Source organism: Ranitomeya imitator, chromosome 3 (assembly GCF_032444005.1).
Source record: "Ranitomeya imitator isolate aRanImi1 chromosome 3, aRanImi1.pri, whole genome shotgun sequence".
Taxonomy (NCBI): Eukaryota; Metazoa; Chordata; class Amphibia; order Anura; family Dendrobatidae; genus Ranitomeya; species Ranitomeya imitator.
The window spans coordinates 15,532,737-15,553,688 of NC_091284.1; the positions used below are offsets into that span (position 1 = coordinate 15,532,737).

General features: G+C 47.3%; 2 protein-coding genes across 3 annotated transcripts in view; one reads left to right on the forward strand and one right to left on the reverse strand.

Moving 5' to 3' along the window:
* The window catches only part of CFAP44 (cilia and flagella associated protein 44), a 256,160-nt gene extending 240,469 nt beyond the window's left edge, over nucleotides 1-15,691 (reverse strand). Inside the window, exon 1 of the mRNA XM_069760527.1 lies at nucleotides 15,644-15,691. Coding sequence (XP_069616628.1) covers nucleotides 15,644-15,674 — 31 coding nt within the window. The 5' untranslated portion in view covers nucleotides 15,675-15,691. The remainder of the gene's footprint in view (nucleotides 1-15,643) is intronic.
* Nucleotides 15,692-15,977: 286 nt separating this feature from the next.
* COX17 (cytochrome c oxidase copper chaperone COX17) lies at nucleotides 15,978-20,083 on the forward strand. 2 transcript variants are annotated; one of them, XM_069760529.1, is made up of 4 exons: nucleotides 15,978-16,011; nucleotides 19,095-19,232; nucleotides 19,751-19,848; nucleotides 19,927-20,083. In XM_069760529.1, the coding sequence occupies exons 2-3, from the start codon at nucleotides 19,114-19,116 to the stop codon at nucleotides 19,833-19,835; spliced, it is 204 nt and encodes a 67-aa protein (XP_069616630.1). In that variant the 5' UTR covers nucleotides 15,978-16,011; nucleotides 19,095-19,113; the 3' UTR covers nucleotides 19,836-19,848; nucleotides 19,927-20,083. The 2 variants fall into 2 exon arrangements, with proteins under 2 accessions (XP_069616630.1, XP_069616631.1); XM_069760530.1 differs by having other exon boundaries at nucleotides 16,002-16,024.
* The last annotated feature ends 869 nt before the right edge of the window (nucleotides 20,084-20,952 follow it).

Genomic DNA, 20,952 nt, shown 5'->3' on the forward strand with positions numbered 1-20,952 from the left:
CAGGCAGCTGTACACACATATATACATATATACAGGCAGCTGTACACACATATACACATATATACAGGCAGCTGTACACACACATATATACATATATACAGGCAGCTGTACACACACATATATACATATATACAGGCAGCAGTACACACACATATATACATATATACAGGCAGCTGTACACACACATATATACATATATACAGGCAGCCGTACACACACATATATACATATATACAGGCAGCTCTACACACACATATATACAGGCAGCTATACACACACATATATACATATATACAGGCAGCTGTACACACACATATATACATATATACAGGCAGCCGTACACACACATATATACAGGCAGCCGTACACACACATATATACATATATACAGGCAGCTATACACACACATATATACATATATACAGGCAGCTGTACACACACATATATACATATATACAGGCAGCAGTACACACACATATATACATATATACAGGCAGCCGTACACACACATATATACATATATACAGGCAGCTGTACACACACATATACATATATACAGGCAGCTGTACACACACATATATACATATATACAGGCAGCTGTACACACATATATATACATATATACAGGCAGCCGTACACACACATATATACAGGCAGCCGTACACACACATATATACATATATACAGGCAGCCGTACACACACATATATAAATATATACAGGCAGCAGTACACACACATATATACATATATATAGGCAGCTGTACACACACATATATACATATATACAGGCAGCTCTACACACACATATATACATATATACAGGCAGCTGTACACACACATATATACATATATACAGGCAGCTGTACACACACATATATACATATATACAGGCAGCCGTACACACACATATATACATATATACAGGCAGCCGTACACACACATATATACATATATACAGGCAGCCGTACACACACATATATACATATATACAGGCAGCCGTACACACACATATATACATATATACAGGCAGCTGTACACACACATATATACATATATACAGGCAGCAGTACACACACATATATACATATATATAGGCAGCTGTACACACATATATACATATATACAGGCAGCCGTACACACACATATATACATATATACAGGCAGCTATACACACATATATACATATATACAGGCAGCCGTACACACACATATATACATATATACAGGCAGCAGTACACACACATATATACATATATACAGGCAGCTATACACACATATATACATATATACAGGCAGCCGTACACACACATATATACATATATACAGGCAGCCGTACACACACATATATACATATATACAGGCAGCCGTACACACACATATATACATATATACAGGCAGCTATACACACACATATATACATATATACAGGCAGCCGTACACACACACATATATACATATATACAGGCAGCCGTACACACACACATATATACATATATACAGGCAGCCGTACACACACATATATACATATATACAGGCAGCTGTACACACACATATATACATATATACAAGCAGCTGTACACACACATATATACAGGCAGCTATACACACACATATATACATATACACAGGCAGCCGTACACACACATATATACATATATACAGGCAGCAGTACACACACATATATACATATATACAGGCAGCTGTACACACACATATATACATATATACAGGCAGCAGTACACACACATATATACATATATACAGGCAGCAGTACACACACATATATACATATATACAGGCAGCAGTACACACACATATATACATATATACAAGCAGCTGTACACACACATATATACATATATACAGGCAGCTATACACACACATATATACATATATACAGGCAGCAGTACACACACATATATACATATATACAGGCAGCCGTACACACACATATATACATATATACAGGCAGCTGTACACACACATATATACATATATACAGGCAGCAGTACACACACATATATACATATATACAGGCAGCAGTACACACACATATATACATATATACAGGCAGCAGTACACACACATATATACATATATACAAGCAGCTGTACACACACATATATACATATATACAGGCAGCTGTACACACACATATATACATATATACAGGCAGCTATACACACACATATATACATATATACAGGCAGCAGTACACACACATATATACATATATACAGGCAGCCGTACACACACATATATACATATATACAGGCAGCTGTACACACACATATATACATATATACAGGCAGCTGTACACACACATATATACATATATACAGGCAGCCGTACACACACATATATACATATATACAGGCAGCCGTACACACACATATATACATATATACAGGCAGCCGTACACACATATATATACATATATACAGGCAGCTGTACACACACATATATACATATATACAGGCAGCTGTACACACACATATATACATATATACAGGCAGCTGTACACACACATATATACAGGCAGCTATACACACACATATATACATATATACAGGCAGCTGTACACACACATATATACATATATACAGGCAGCTGTACACACATATATATACATATATACAGGCAGCCGTACACACACATATATACATATATACAGGCAGCAGTACACACACATATATACATATATACAGGCAGCTGTACACACATATATACATATATACAGGCAGCCGTACACACACATATATACATATATACAGGCAGCAGTACACACACATATATACATATATACAGGCAGCTGTACACACATATATACATATATACAGGCAGCTGTACACACATATATACATATATACAGGCAGCTGTACACACACATATATACATATATACAGGCAGCTGTACACACACATATATACATATATACAGGCAGCTGTACACACACATATATACATATATACAGGCAGCTGTACACACACATATATACATATATACAGGCAGCTGTACACACATATATATACATATATACAGGCAGCCGTACACACACATATATACATATATACAGGCAGCAGTACACACACATATATACATATATACAGGCAGCTGTACACACATATATACATATATACAGGCAGCCGTACACACACATATATACATATATACAGGCAGCAGTACACACACATATATACATATATACAGGCAGCTGTACACACATATATACATATATACAGGCAGCTGTACACACATATATACATATATACAGGCAGCTGTACACACACATATATACATATATACAGGCAGCTGTACACACACATATATACATATATACAGGCAGCTATACACACACATATATACATATATACAGGCAGCTGTACACACACATATATACAGGCAGCTATACACACACATATATACATATATACAGGCAGCTGTACACACACATATATACATATATACAGGCAGCTGTACACACATATATACATATATACAGGCAGCTGTACACACATATATACATATATACAGGCAGCTGTACACACATATATACATATATACAGGCAGCTGTACACACATATATACATATATACAGGCAGCTGTACACACACATATATACATATATACAGACAGCTATACACACACATATATACATATATACAGGCAGCTATACACACACATATATACATATATACAGGCAGCTGTACACACACATATATACATATATACAGGCAGCTGTACACACACATATATACATATATACAGGCAGCTGTACACACATATATACATATATACAGGCAGCTGTACACACATATATACATATATACAGGCAGCCGTACACACACATATATACATATACACAGGCAGCAGTACACACACATATATACATATATACAGGCAGCCGTACAGACACATATATACATATATACAGGCAGCAGTACACACACATATATACATATACACAGGCAGCAGTACACACACATATATACATATACACAGGCAGCTCTACACACACATATATACATATATACAGGCAGCTGTACACACACATATATACATATATACAGGCAGCTCTACACACATATATACATATATACAGGCAGCAGTACACACACATATATACATATATACAGGCAGCTGTACACACACATATATACAGGCAGCTGTACACACACATATATACATATATACAGGCAGCTATACACACATATATACATATATACAGGCAGCAGTACACACACATATATACATATATACAGGCAGCCGTACACACACATATATACATATACACAGGCAGCAGTACACACACATATATACATATATACAGGCAGCAGTACACACACATATATACATATATACAGGCAGCTGTACACACACATATATACATATATACAGGCAGCTGTACACACATATATACATATATACAGGCAGCTATACACACACATATATACATATATACAGGCAGCCGTACACACACATATATACATATATACAGGCAGCCGTACACACACATATATACATATATACAGGCAGCTATACACACATATATACAGGCAGCTGTACACACACATATATACATATATACAGGCAGCTGTACACACATATATACATATATACAGGCAGCTATACACACATATATACATATATACAGGCAGCCGTACACACACATATATACATATATACAGGCAGCCGTACACACACATATATACATATATACAGGCAGCAGTACACACACATATATACATATATACAGGCAGCTGTACACACACATATATACATATATACAGGCAGCAGTACACACACATATATACATATATACAGGCAGCCGTACACACACATATATACATATATACAGGCAGCCGTACACACACATATATACATATATACAGGCAGCAGTACACACACATATATACATATATACAGGCAGCAGTACACACACATATATACATATATACAGGCAGCAGTACACACACATATATACATATATACAGGCAGCCGTACACACACATATATACATATATACAGGCAGCAGTACACACACATATATACATATATACAGGCAGCAGTACACACACATATATACATATATACAGGCAGCAGTACACACACATATATACATATATACAGGCAGCCGTACACACACACATATATACATATATACAGGCAGCTGTACACACACATATATACATATATACAGGCAGCAGTACACACACATATATACATATATACAGGCAGCTGTACACACACATATATACATATATACAGGCAGCTGTACACACATATATACATATATACAGGCAGCTATACACACACATATATACATATATACAGGCAGCCGTACACACACATATATGGCAGACGCGGTACTGATTAAGGTGCGCGTCTCTGACTGGGGAGCACACAGAGAGCTGCACGTAAAGAATGTCTGTGCCAGATCCCCCCTAGCATCACTCCCCCTTAGTGATGCATTAATTGGAAGACCCCCAGCCGGCCAGTGGGCACTAGAGGGGAGGGGTCCTACGGCCACTCCTACAGGGGTTAAATCCAGGTGTCCGGCCGAGAACTTTCTCTTTCACTCTCGGCAGGACACCTGGAAGCTTTTGTCTGTCCCTGCTGTGATGTCGGACCCCCTTCTTGTTGAGGCCTTGCTGAAGAGAGCGGTGCAGGAAGGTGAGTTCTGGCTTCAGGCCGTTTTCATAGGCAGCAGGGCTCACCTCCCTGGGCCCTCTCCTGACCCCCTGCTCACTGTTCCCTTATCCGGTCCAGAAAATTTGTCCTCCCTCACGCCTGCGTCTCCGGGTCCCCCCCCCCCTAGGCCTAGGTCACCCCCGCTGCGTGCGAGCACGCCGGCTCCCGACAGGTTGGAGGTCGGAGCTGTACAGAGCCATGTGCGAAGGCTCTCTGCTGCCGGCTGTTCTCCCTCACCCCTCCGCCATCGTGCCCAGCTCACCTCCAATACCTTCGGGAGCACCAGCACCCTGCGGTCCGTCGTTTGGTCCGGCCCCGATCGCTGGACAGGGGCCCCTCTCTGCGCCGCTGTCGGTGCCGGGCCCCTCGGCTGTAGATGGTCTGGGGGCCTCTCGAAGGCGGCGGGGTAGAGCCGGGCGTCGCACCCGTCGGAGGGTGGCCGGCATCTCCTCGCCGGCTCTGGTCCGGACTCCGGTGGGGGCAGAGGGCGGCGATGGGCAGCCGGCGCCGGTGGCTCCGTCCCGGCTGTGCGGGGCTACATCCGGCGGCGCCTGGCGGCGGACGGTGTCGCCCCCTTCCCCGGCCGCTCCGGAGAGGCCGGTGGTGGCGCCGGGTTGCAGGCGATCCGCCCGCTTACCCCGCGCCCCGGAGCGGCTCCAGGTCGGGGAGGGGAGGGCCTCGCCGCCTCGCAGCTGCAGGCGTCTTCCGGAGGACTCGGACACCGCTCGGAGTGCTGGGAGGCTCCGCCCAGCCACTTCCGGTCCCCGCCCAGCCACTTCCGGTCACCGCAGATGAGCGCTGAACACAGCGCTGGCCAGTCCTCGGTTGCCTTCCCTGCGGGCACATATACGCTGCCCGCAGGGGGTAACCTGGGGGCTGGTTTTAACCCCTCACTTTCCCCACAGTGCGCTGATCGGTCGAAATCGACCGATCAGCGTGCTGATTTGTCACCTGGTCTGACCTCCAGCCTACCCCCGGCAGACGCAGCCCTGATGCCTGTACGGGGGTATCAGGGGTCAGGCCGGAGAGGTCACAGGGCGGCTGAAGAGCGCGTTGTTCGGTCCCATGGGACCGAGCAAGGCGCTCAACAGCCGCGCAGCGGGAATCACGGCGACATCGCAGTAAACGCACTAAGCACAAACACATTATCACCTCCCCCCACTGCCCAAAACCTAAATAAAAATTATCCGGTAACCGCCGCCCCGTCAAATCCCAGCAATGGGGAGGAATATGGTTACCTACTGACGCCCCCCCTTCCGATTAGCGTTACAGGACCAGCTACGGCCAATTATCCCCCTCTGTCTACTGATAGAATCCCCCCCATTGCACCGCATAATAACGGCAGATAACTCCCGTCGCCGTTCCCGCCACTCCTCTAAACGCCCCTCCCGTCACCGTCGCAGACGCAGCTCCCATAGGAGCCGCCGCAGATCCCGGGCCACAGGATGGCTGTCATCAGCAACATCCGAGGGGTCCGAGGTGTCGCTAAGTCCGGATAAGAGTCATCCTGCACGTGGCAAGTCCTCTAAATCGTGGGCACCCTCTAGGGCTTTCAGCTGGGGAGAACAATCCCCCGCGGCTTCCAGCCACAACAACCACCACGCAGGGTTCCTCCAGGATCGGTGTACACTCGTCCAGAATCACGCAGCGGTGAGTGTTAGCCAGGGAAGAACAATCCCCCGCGGCTTCCAGCCACGACAACTGCAATGCAGTCGCTGAAGACAGAGCCATTAATCCGCCACTATGTGGTAGTAATCGGGCTCCAACGCACGATATTCAGTGCATCGGCCAGCACATCGGCCAATCCCTCGCTGTAGCGGGAGCCAGAGTTTCCCCGTCCTGCGACATCCCCCCGTCAACATCTGCGGGGGTTCCTCCAGGATCGGTGTACACTCGTCCAGAATCACGCAGCGGTGAGTGTTCCAAGGGTAGCGAACCAGCCAGGGAAGAACAATCCCCCGCGGCTACCAGCCACGACAACTGCAATGCAGTCGCTGAAGACAGAGCCATTAATCCGCCACTATGTGGTAGTAATCGGGCTCCAACGCACGATATTCAGTGCATCGGCCAGCACATCGACCAATCCCTCGCTGTAGCGGGAGCCAGAGTTTCCCCGTCCTGCGACATCCCCCCGTCAACATCTGCGGGGGTTCCTCCAGGATCGGAGCACACTCGTCCAGAGTCACACAGCGCACAGCGCAAGGGTAACGAGGAAATCTTATGTTACAGGGTTAACATAAAGGAAATGGAGCTAACTTCAGCGGTAAAGGAGTTACGCCTACAACTATCACATCCAAACGGATAAGTGGTGAACAAAGATCTGGATCAAAAATAGCTTTAACTATAGATCAGGAAATTAGTCAGAAAATCAGGAGCAACAATTATATTGACATATGGTCGCTGTTATCAGCGGACCAACAAACGGTGGATAAAGCTAACGATAGGGTTTTCGATAGGGGGAGATCAAAAATCGGATTAACCATGAATAATCGGCTCCAGGCCTTCGTAGTATTGGGCTGTATTATGGGTGGCCCCCTGGCTAAAGCTTTACCCCAATAAGGAAGCGGCTCAGCAACTGCAATCAGGCTTCTCCGACGGGTTCTTTATTCCCTTTAGGCTAACAAGAACGCCAACCCTATCCGATAACCTAAAATCGGCTCGCGAATTCCCAAAATTCTTAGACAAAAATTGGGAAGGAGGTAGAATTGGGTAGAATAGCAGGCCCCTTTAAGTCGCTCCCCTTCAAAAACATTACAATTTCTCCGTTAGGCATCATACCAAAAAAGGAACCCGGTAAATACCGTTTAATCCATCATTTTCACCCAAAGGGCGATTCGGTTAACGATGCTATTTCCCCAGAAAAAGCTTCTGTCTCGTATGTGTCTTTCGATACAGCGGTAGAACTAGTCCGGGCAGCCGGACCAGGCGCCCTGCTAGCCAAATACGACATTGAATCGGCATTCCGTTTGCTACCCATGCACCCGAATGTTTCCACCTTCTGGGCTGCAAAGTGGACCAACACTATTACTTCGACATGTGCCTCCCGATGGGATGTTCCATCTCATGTCACTATTTCGAGCTGTTCAGCACCTTCCTAGATTGGGTAGTTCAGTACGAAACGGGCAGTAAATCCCTAATTCACTACCTCGACGATTTCCTGTTCGTCGGCCCCAGTGATTTTAATCTCTGCTCCGATTTACAAGAAAAATTCAAATCTATCTCACTCAAATTCGGCGTGCCATTGTCACCAAAAAAAAAAAAAAAAAAAAAAAAAAAAAAAAAAGAGGGTCCATGTAATGTATTGCCCTTCTTGGGCATCGAAATAGATACCAACATGATGGTGTTCCGCTTACCAGAGGATAGAATACAAAAAACCCAACAAATGTCGAAAGGCTTCCGCGAAGTTAAGAAGGTAACCCTACAGCAAATGCAGGCGTTATGGGGTTTACTGACGTTCGCCTGCCGCGTAATGCCGGCCGGCAGAGCATTCTCACGCAGACTATCTTTGGCAACAAAAGGCGCTTCTCAGCACGGCCATAGAATTAGGCTCACTCGTTCGCTAAAAGCAGATCTGCTGGTATGGCAGACGTTCCTACAATCGTACAACGGTCACACGTGCGTCATGGTTAGAGAGATCACAAGCAAAGAATTAGGGCTGACATTAGGGTGGAACAAAACAGAGGGTTTTGCAACAATCTATAAAAAACAATGGTGCCATTCTGGTTGGCCAGAGAATTGGACGACAACAAAGTGGGGGCAAGACCCGGCCCTACGGGAATTGTTTGCGGTAGTAGCAGCGTTGGAGATATGGGCCGATCAGTTGAGAAACATGAACATTCGTTTCCAAACTAAAAATACGAAAACAGCGAAGAGTTTAAATCACATGTCTTCTTCATCCTTGCCCATACTCGCTCTCTTGCGCCGGCTAGCGATGATATGCCTTGAAAACAATATCTGGTGTAGAGCCACCGTGGTGGCGGAAGTAGATGATAATATCATTAACCCATTGTTGTTTTCCAATTGGCAGGCTTTCAGAATCCAGCAGCCCAACGCGCAACCCCTGGGTATCCTGTGTCCACTGTCCCTGTGGGATACAGTGGACAATCATTGATGCCCTTAATCCGGGCCTAGCAGGTGTATGGTAAGGCTTGGGAGGAGTGGCGCTCACTAATTCAGCCAGTTCAGCTGATGGCTGAGTGGTTAAGCTCTTTCACTGAAGAGTGGGAAACATGGTTTCTATCCCCAGTAAAAGTAAATTTCTTCTTTATTTATTGGTAGGCCAGTCGACGAATGCGACGGAGCACGAAGCGCGGTTACAAGCGAATTTTTATTACGGAAATTATCGGGGCTAGCATTTTTCTTTCATCTATTAGGGATGGGTAGACGTAACTAAGTCCTTCTGCATAAGACAAGCCATAAAAGGTGGGAAAAGGCTTCAGCCAAGCCAGGAATGTCGCCGCCCCATTTCACTGAGACTATTGCAGGAACTGATTGCTGCGTCGGAAGGAGGCCTAATTAATGAGGGCATAGTTATATGCAGCGACGCCCTGCGCATCAGGGTTCGAAAGTCCAAATGCTATCCCACCGGTAGGGGCACATGGGTCCTAGTTAACTCTACAGATGGCCCAGCTTGTCCGCTAAAAATGGTTAGAAGATACGCCGGGATAAGACACGCTGGTAGAATTTTTCTTCACTCATAAAGACATGTCCCCTCTGACCAAGTACCAATTCCAGGCAATGTTCAAGCTATGCTTGGGAAAAACCGGCGCTAATCCAAAGGAGTACGGAACACATTCGTTCCGCATAGGGGCGGCCACAGCGGCAGCTAAGGCAGGAGTGTCAGAGGCCGAGGCGCAGAGAATGGGTCGCTGGAAGTCCGCATACTTCGCCAGATACATAAGACCCGACTTGCTTAATTAACATGTGTTGTCTCTTACAGGGGTTGAAGTTTGGGTTGTAGGAGATTCCTACGTTTACTGGGCCAAGGAGAGGGCCAAACTGCGGCCAGGAGGAACAAATCTTTACCTCCCGGGCATAAAAGTTAAATGGAGGGGTGTCAGAGGCCTCCAGTGGAAACAGGTGTTCAAGGAGATGGTTGGCATAGCAAGGAGGGCGGAAAGCCCTGTGGTAATGGTGGTACACACGGGTGGCAATGACCTTGGCAAACAAAAGGTGGCCGAATTGAACAAATGGTTGACAACGGATATGGATACAAAAGGTGGCCGAATTGTACAAATGGGTGACAACGGATATGGATTGGTTCAGCTGTCTTTACAGGAACATGATCCTGGTGTGGTCGGATATAACACCACGGGCCGTCTGGCGAAGAGCAAGAGATAAAAGAGCCATAGAACGGACAAGGGGTAAATTCAATGCTCGGATTGGAAAATATGTGAGAGGAAGAGGCGGTATCGTGATCCGTCACCTCCCGTTACAAGGGGATAACACGCCACAACTAAGGCCGGACGGAGTACACCTAACGGACATTGGCCTCGATATTTTTCTGTCTGGTTTACAGGATGGGGTTGAACAGGCCCTAACATCGAGGGGTGGGGTCGGAGTCCCGCGTAGATAATACACGGGATCCTCCGTGGCGGAAAAAGCGGAGGAGGGCAAAGGTCGTAACCGCTCGTTGGGCCAATTCCCCTGTCGATCACGGACAGGAGCTCGGCGCGAGCCGCTCGTTACGATATGTAATTGCCCTTTCTCCGATTATTTAATTAATAAACTGTGACCGACCTGTTCAACCCACCTAGGACTGTGTGTGTTTGATTACGGGATTGATGGGAGGGGGGAAGGCACTGGTTACGACACCCAGGTCTCCACAGTCTGGCAGACGCGGTACTGATTAAGGTGCGCGTCTCTGACTGGGGAGCACACAGAGAGCTGCACGTAAAGAATGTCTGTGCCAGATCCCCCCTAGCATCACTCCCCCTTAGTGATGCATTAATTGGAAGACCCCCAGCCGGCCAGTGGGCACTAGAGGGGAGGGGTCCTACGGCCACTCCTACAGGGGTTAAATCCAGGTGTCCGGCCGAGAACTTTCTCTTTCACTCTCGGCAGGACACCTGGAAGCTTTTGTCCCACCCACCCTCCCTTTTAAAGGCTAATTATGATACTAACCCGCAGGAGAATGTAAATGTGTGAATTATGTTGTAAGTTTAAAAAAAAAAAAAAAAAATTATTACGTATGTTGATAGAACTAAACCCTGGTAACCTTTATTAAGTCACAGCGGAAAAAGCGGAGGAGGGCAAAGGTCGTAACCGCTCGTTGGGCCAATTCCCCTGTCGATCACGGACAGGAGCTCGGCGCGAGCCGCTCGTTACGATATGTAATTGCCCTTTCTCCGATTATTTAATTAATAAACTGTGACCGACCTGTTCAACCCACCTAGGACTGTGTGTGTTTGATTACGGGATTGATGGGAGGGGGGAAGGCACTGGTTACGACACCCAGGTCTCCACAGTCTACATATATACAGGCAGCCGTACACACACATATATACATATATACAGGCAGCTATACACACATATATACAGGCAGCTGTACACACACATATATACATATATACAGGCAGCTGTACACACATATATACATATATACAGGCAGCTATACACACATATATACATATATACAGGCAGCCGTACACACACATATATACATATATACAGGCAGCCGTACACACACATATATACATATATACAGGCAGCAGTACACACACATATATACATATATACAGGCAGCTGTACACACACATATATACATATATACAGGCAGCCGTACACACACATATATACATATATACAGGCAGCCGTACACACACATATATACATATATACAGGCAGCCGTACACACACATATATACATATATACAGGCAGCCGTACACACACATATATACATATATACAGGCAGCTATACACACATATATACAGGCAGCTGTACACACACATATATACATATATACAGGCAGCTGTACACACATATATACATATATACAGGCAGCTATACACACATATATACATATATACAGGCAGCCGTACACACACATATATACATATATACAGGCAGCCGTACACACACATATATACATATATACAGGCAGCAGTACACACACATATATACATATATACAGGCAGCTGTACACACACATATATACATATATACACGCAGCCGTACACACACATATATACATATATACAGGCAGCCGTACACACACATATATACATATATACAGGCAGCCGTACACACACATATATACATATATACAGGCAGCAGTACACACACATATATACATATATACAGGCAGCTGTACACACACATATATACATATATACAGGCAGCTGTACACACATATATATACATATATACAGGCAGCTGTACACACATATATACATATATACAGGCAGCTGTACACACACATATACATATATACAGGCAGCCGTACACACACATATATACATATATACAGGCAGCCGTACACACACATATATACATATATACAGGCAGCTGTACACACACATATATACATATATACAGGCAGCTGTACACATACAGTATATACATATATACAGGCAGCTGTACACACATATATACATATATACAGGCAGCCGTACACACACATATATACATATATACAGGCAGCCGTACACACACATATATACATATATACAGGCAGCTGTACACACACATATATACATATATACAGGCAGCTGTACACACACATATATACATATATACAGGCAGCTGTACACACACATATATACATATATACAGGCAGCTGTACACACATATATACATATATACAGGCAGCCGTACACACACATATATACATATATACAGGCAGCCGTACACACACATATATACATATATACAGGCAGCTGTACACACACATATATACATATATACAGGCAGCTGTACACACACATATATACATATATACAGGCAGCCGTACACACACATATATACATATATACAGGCAGCTGTACACACACATATATACATATATACAGGCAGCAGTACACACACATATATACATATATACAGGCAGCAGTACACACACATATATACATATATACAGGCAGCCGTACACACACATATATACATATACACAGGCAGCAGTACACACACATATATACATATATACAGGCAGCAGTACACACACATATATACATATATACAGGCAGCTGTACACACACATATATACATATATACAGGCAGCTGTACACACATATATACATATATACAGGCAGCTATACACACACATATATACATATATACAGGCAGCCGTACACACACATATATACATATATACAGGCAGCCGTACACACACATATATACATATATACAGGCAGCTATACACACATATATACAGGCAGCTGTACACACACATATATACATATATACAGGCAGCTGTACACACATATATACATATATACAGGCAGCTATACACACATATATACATATATACAGGCAGCCGTACACACACATATATACATATATACAGGCAGCCGTACACACACATATATACATATATACAGGCAGCAGTACACACACATATATACATATATACAGGCAGCTGTACACACACATATATACATATATACAGGCAGCCGTACACACACATATATACATATATACAGGCAGCCGTACACACACATATATACATATATACAGGCAGCCGTACACACACATATATACATATATACAGGCAGCAGTACACACACATATATACATATATACAGGCAGCTGTACACACATATATACATATATACAGGCAGCTGTACACACACATATATACATATATACAGGCAGCTGTACACACATATATATACATATATACAGGCAGCTGTACACATACAGTATATACATATATACAGGCAGCTGTACACACATATATACATATATACAGGCAGCCGTACACACACATATATACATATATACAGGCAGCCGTACACACACATATATACATATATACAGGCAGCTGTACACACACATATATACATATATACAGGCAGCTGTACACACACATATATACATATATACAGGCAGCTGTACACACACATATATACATATATACAGGCAGCTGTACACACACATATATACATATATACAGGCAGCTGTACACACATATATATACATATATACAGGCAGCTGTACACACACATATATACATATATACAGGCAGCTGTACACACACATATATACATATATACAGGCAGCTGTACACACACATATATACATATATACAGGCAGCCGTACACACACATATATACATATATACAGGCAGCTGTACACACACATATATACATATATACAGGCAGCCGTACACACACACATATATACATATATACAGGCAGCTGTACACACATATATACATATATACAGGCAGCCGTACACACACATATATACATATATACAGGCAGCCGTACACACACATATATACATATATACAGGCAGCCGTACACACACATATATACATATATACAGGCAGCCGTACACACACATATATACATATATACAGGCAGCCGTACACACACATATATACATATATACAGGCAGCCGTACACACACATATATACATATATACAGGCAGCTGTACACACACATATATACATATATACAGGCAGCCGTACACACACATATATACATATATACAGGCAGCTGTACACACACATATATACATATATACAGGCAGCTGTACACACACATATATACATATATACAGGCAGCTGTACACACACATATATACATATATACAGGCAGCTGTACACACACATATATACATATATACAGGCAGCCGTACACACACACATATATACATATATACAGGCAGCTGTACACACACATATATACATATATACAGGCAGCTGTACACACACATATATACATATATACAGGCAGCCGTACACACACATATAAATATACAGGCAGCCGTACTCGCCCTCTTTACCTGGCCCCTCGGCTTCCTCCATGTCCGCCATCTTTGTTGCCGCGGTTGCTCGGTAACCAGGTACCCGGCGTCTTGCAATCACCACGACAACGGTATCACGTGACCAGAGGCGGTAGACATAACTTAACCGCGCCTTCCGCTCGCCAGTATTGGACGGGTGATTAATCAGGGGGCGGTACTTCTATGGACATTAGTATTGCACTTGCCGGAGCCGACGCGAGATGTCGCTATAGAAACAATGCACAGACATGACGGTAAAAATAAACTACACTTCCCGGCATTCTTAGCGAGTGCCCCGCACGTTCCTCCCAGCACTTACTGCGCGCGCTTGCGCAGTGCAGTCGTGTCCTGGTTGTTTCCTGGAACACGTGAGTGGCGGAGGTAGGGGGTCTGTTGTGGATTATTGCCCATGGGACGGGGGGGGCTGAGTGCTCACCGGGGGGCTCTGTACTGACGACTTATCGCCGTCGATCTGTGTCCGACCTTTTAGATTGCATCATCATGACATGGAGCTCATCAGTAGTGATCGGACGTGTTGTCAGCAGCCTGTGCGGTCTGTACACGAGACCCTGTACTGGAGGTCTGCGCCCAGCACGTCTGCTGTCAGATAGTGGAGCAGTGTGGGCTATAGTCAGAGGCTAAATGTGATATGGGGGGACACTGGGGGGCTGTGCGGGGTGGGGGGCTATTGGGGGGCTGTGCGGTGTGGGGGGATATTGGGGGGCTGTGGGATATTGGGGGGCTGTGCGGTGTGGGGGGATATGGGGGGACACTGGGGTGTTTTGCGGTGTGGGGGGATATTGGGGGGCTGTGCGGTGTGGGGGGATATTGGGGGGCTGTGGGATATTGGGGGCTGTGCGGTGTGGGGGGGATATTGGGGGGCTGTGCGGTGTGGGGGGGATATTGGGGGGCTGTGCGATGTGGGAGGATATTGGGGGGCTGTGTGGTGATGTGGGAGGATATTGGGGGCTGTGCCGTGTGGGGGGATATTGGGGGGCTGTGCGGTGTGGGGGGATATTGGGGGGGCTGTGTGGTGATGTGGGAGGATATTGGGGGCTGTGCGGTGTGGGAGGATATTGGGGGGCTGTGCGGTGTGGGGGGATATTGGGGGGCTGTGCGGTGTGGGGGGATATTGGGGGGGCTGTGTGGTGATGTGGGAGGATATTGGGGGCTGTGCGGTGTGGGAGGATATTGGGGGGCTGTGTGGTGATGTGGGAGGATATTGGGGGGCTGTGCTGTGTGGGAGGATATTGGGGGGCTGTGCGGTGTGGGGGGATATTGGGGGGTGATGTGGGGGGATATGGGGGGCTGTGCAGTGTGGGGGGGCATCAGGGAGACGTGTGCTCGCCGCTCTATGCCGCCCCCAGCAGTGACCTTGAAGGAGGACGACACTTATTTTGGTCCCGGTTTATGTGGACGGATCAGTGGTGACAGGAGATCAGGTGGCGCGCGGGGACGGACGGCTCAGCACCTGTCTAATGGCAGCACTTCCTATGTGAGATCTGACTGACACGGAGCGGAGGAGGCTCGGGGACACCGGGAGCGGAGGAGGCTCGGGGGCACAGGGAGCGGAGGAGGCTTGGTGACACCGGCACAGGTAGTGGCGGGGGCACAGGCAGCGGAGGAGGCTCGGGGGCACAGGTAGTGGCGGAGGCTCGGGGGCACAGGCAGCGGAGGAGGCTCGGGGGCACAGGTAGTGGCGGAGGCTCGGGGGCACAGGGAGCGGAGGAGGCTCGGGGACACTGGCACAGGCAGCAGAGGAGGCTCGGGGGCAACGACACAGCACACCTTCCTCTCTCCTACACGAAGGCAGTGAGCGTTGCGAGTTCTCAGCGTCATTGACCACAGAGCGTGTGATCGCAGCCAAACCATCAATCTGTCGTCTTTGCTGGTATTTTGTTACAATGTGTCAGAGCAGAAGAATCTATCAGCTCCGAGTCCACAGTGGTCGGTCATCTTCAGCTTATTACGACCAGTGAACTTACAAAACAAGTCGTCTAAAGACCATAATCAGGCTAAAATACACAACTTTTATTTTACATATATTGAAAAAACCTATTAAAAATGATTAAAGAAAGAAAAGTGTCCAGTAGGGGGAGCCGTCGCCTCGCTGTACAGGAGATCACATGGAGAGAGGGGAATATTCAGCTCCAGGATTCCGCAGCAATAAAGAACGAAAATAATTTGAAGTAAAACTTTCTATAATATGTGAAACATAATGGATAAATCCCAGTGAGCATAGGTAGAATGACCCCAGTACTGGTCCCAGTAAGCTATGTAATGTTTGTATCAGGCCATGTGCAGACTTTCTATATAGCGAAATATTGACACCTCCGTTACTGACTCAATAGAGAGTGCAAAGACGTGTGAGGATATAAATTAGGAGACTTTACCTGTAGAGTAAGAAGAGCACTGAGAAACGGTCCAAATACCAGAACCGGAGGAGAGATCCCCCTCACCCCAACGTACGTTTCGCCCTGGCTTCTTCCGGGGGCGTCGGGGCTTCAGCTACTGGGTGTAAACAGGAATCTTCCCGTCCGTCAGGAGAAAGCCGAGGTCCTGCAGGTGGTGAAGAATAGGAACACACGGTCTGTGGGGACGTCGTGTCCGGCGGTCTGTGGGGACGTCGTATCTGGCGGTCTGTGGGGACGTCGTATCTGGCGGTCTGTGGGGACGTCGTGTCCGGCGGTCTGTGGGGACGTCGTGTCCGGCGGTCTGTGGGGACGTCGTGTCCGGCGGTCTGTGGGGATGTCGTGTCCGGCGGTCTGTGGGGACGTCGTATCTGGCGGTCTGTGGGGACGTCGTGTTCGGCGGTCTGTGGGGACGTATCTGATGGTCTGTGGGGACGTCGTGTCCGGCGGTCTGTGGGGACGTCGTGTCCGGCGGTCTGTGGGGAAGTCATATCTGACGGTCTGTGGGGACGTCGTGTCCGGCGGTCTGTGGGGACGTCGTATCTGACAGTCTGTGGGGACGTCGTGTCTGGCGGTCTGTGGGGACGTCGTGTCTGGCGGTCTGTGGGGACGTCGTGTCTGGCGGTCTGTGGGGACGTCGTGTCCGGCGGTCTGTGGGGACGTCGTGTCTGGCGGTCTGTGGGGACGTCGTATCTGGTGGTCTGAAGCACGTCGTCTCTGACGGTCTGTGGGGACGTCGTATCTGGTGGTCTGTGGGGACGTCGTGTCTGGCGGTCTGTGGGGACGTCGTATCTGGTGGTCTGAAGCACGTCGTCTCTGGCGGTCTGTGGGGACGTCGTATCTGGTGGTCTGAAGCACGTCGTCTCTGACGGTCTGCGCTCTCGCTGAGGGGCGTCCTGTGTAATCCGGAGATCCCGTCTCGCTGATGTCGGTGCAGTTACCCCCTCACTCCACCAGGTCTGCTGTGTCATTTGTGAGGGGTGTAATTTCCCTGCGGGGGGCGCTCATGGCCGGCGCTGACTTTGTGTCGTCTTCTACAGTCCGCCTTCGAGCCCCATCATGTCCACTCTTGCGGCTGCGAGCTGTGAGACGAACCCTGCGAGCGCAGAGACCCCGGAGAAGAAGCCCCTGAAGCCGTGCTGTGCCTGCCCAGAGACCAAGAAAGTGCGGGATGCCTGGTGAGTGCAGAGAGCCCCCCGCAGACCCCAGGGTCCCACCCCACATCTCTATTGTGTGGTCAGAGGGGATCCGACTGCTGACGTCTCCCTTGGTGGTCTCCTAGTCTGTGGGCAATGAGTGGCCTGGCTGCTACTTGGCTCTGACATCAGTGGGGTCCCAGCAGTCGGACCCCGACCCTTCATATGTCAGAATTGTTAGTAGAGGTGATCCCATTAAAGGGAAGCTTCAGTTATGCTCTGGGGGTCAGAGTTTGTGTAGGGGGCTACAAAAATAGTTCTTGGGCAGTCGCCCCCTGATTAACAGACACTCGCAAGTCCCTCCACTACCAAACACAAGAGCATGGAGCTCCGCATCTGCCGCCATTATTATCATACGTCCCCCCGCTAGCGGCTGCAGACAGTGAACGGCCTGTCCGTCATCCACTGCCCCGCCCACAGCAAGCCATCGCCCCTCCCCCTTGTCTGTTCTATGAGAAGTCGTCCCTGGGACCAATGATTTCTCCATTTTTTTCCTCCAGTATCATTGAGAAGGGCGAGGAGCACTGCCGGGACCTGATCGAGGCGCACAAGGAGTGTATGAGGGCCCTCGGCTTCAAAGTCTGACCATGCCGGGGAGGTGAGGAATCGTCACTAGTCAGTGACCAGCGGAGGCAGCGCTCCCGGACCCCGCTGATGACGTGCCTTCTTCTTTCAGGGGGTGTCCTGTGTGCTGCTGCTTGGGGTAACTTATTTCTGAGTGTGAGAGTCGCTGGAGCCGGAGGATGGAGGTGACGGTGGCGTTCTGATCTTCCTGCAAATCGAAAAGTCACAAAGTTTATTTTTGATTCTTATTAAAATGATGTGAAATCGTCTGTGTGGTGTGTGAACCTGCAGAGTTGTCATAGGGTCGGATTCAGAGTCCTCCTCATGCAGCACCGACATAACCCCTCTGCCTGATAAACCTGCAGAGCTGTGCTGTGGAACTACAACTCCCAGCATTCCCCAGCAGCCACAGGCTGGTTTATTCTGAAATGAGATAAGCCGGAGGGTTAAAAGCAGCGGCCATAATGAATGTACAGCGCAAATGCACCGCAAGCGGCAATGCTCTGCACGCCCCCGACCCCTCGCTATAGTAGCTGCAATGCTCTGCACGCCCCCGACCCCTCGCTATAGTAGCTGTGATGCTCTGCACGCCCCGACCCCTCGCTATAGTAGCTGCGATGCTCTGTACGCCCCCACCCCTCGCTATAGTAGCTGCGCTGCTCAGCACGTCCTGACCCCTCGCTATAGTAGCTGCAATGCTCTGCACGCCCCCAACCCCTCGCTATAGTAGCTGCAATGCTCTGCACGCCCCCACCCCTCGCTATAGTAGCTGCGATGCTCTGCTCCTCCTGACACCATTCTATAGTAGCGGCGATGCTCTGCACACCCCGACCCCTCGCTATAGTAGCTGCGATGCTCTGCACGTCACGACCCCTCGCTATAGTAGCTGCGATGCTCTGCACGTCCCGACCCCTTGCTATAGTAGCTGCGATGCTCTGCATGCCCCCACCCCTCGCTATAGTAGCTGTGATGCTCTGCTCCTCCTGACACCGTTCTATAGTAGCTGTGATGCTCTGCACGCCCCCACCCCTCGCTATAGTAGCTGCGATGCTCTGCTCCTCCTGACACCGTTCTATAGTAGCTGTGATGCTCTGCACGCCCCGACCCCTTGCTATAGTAGCTGCGATGCTCTGCATGT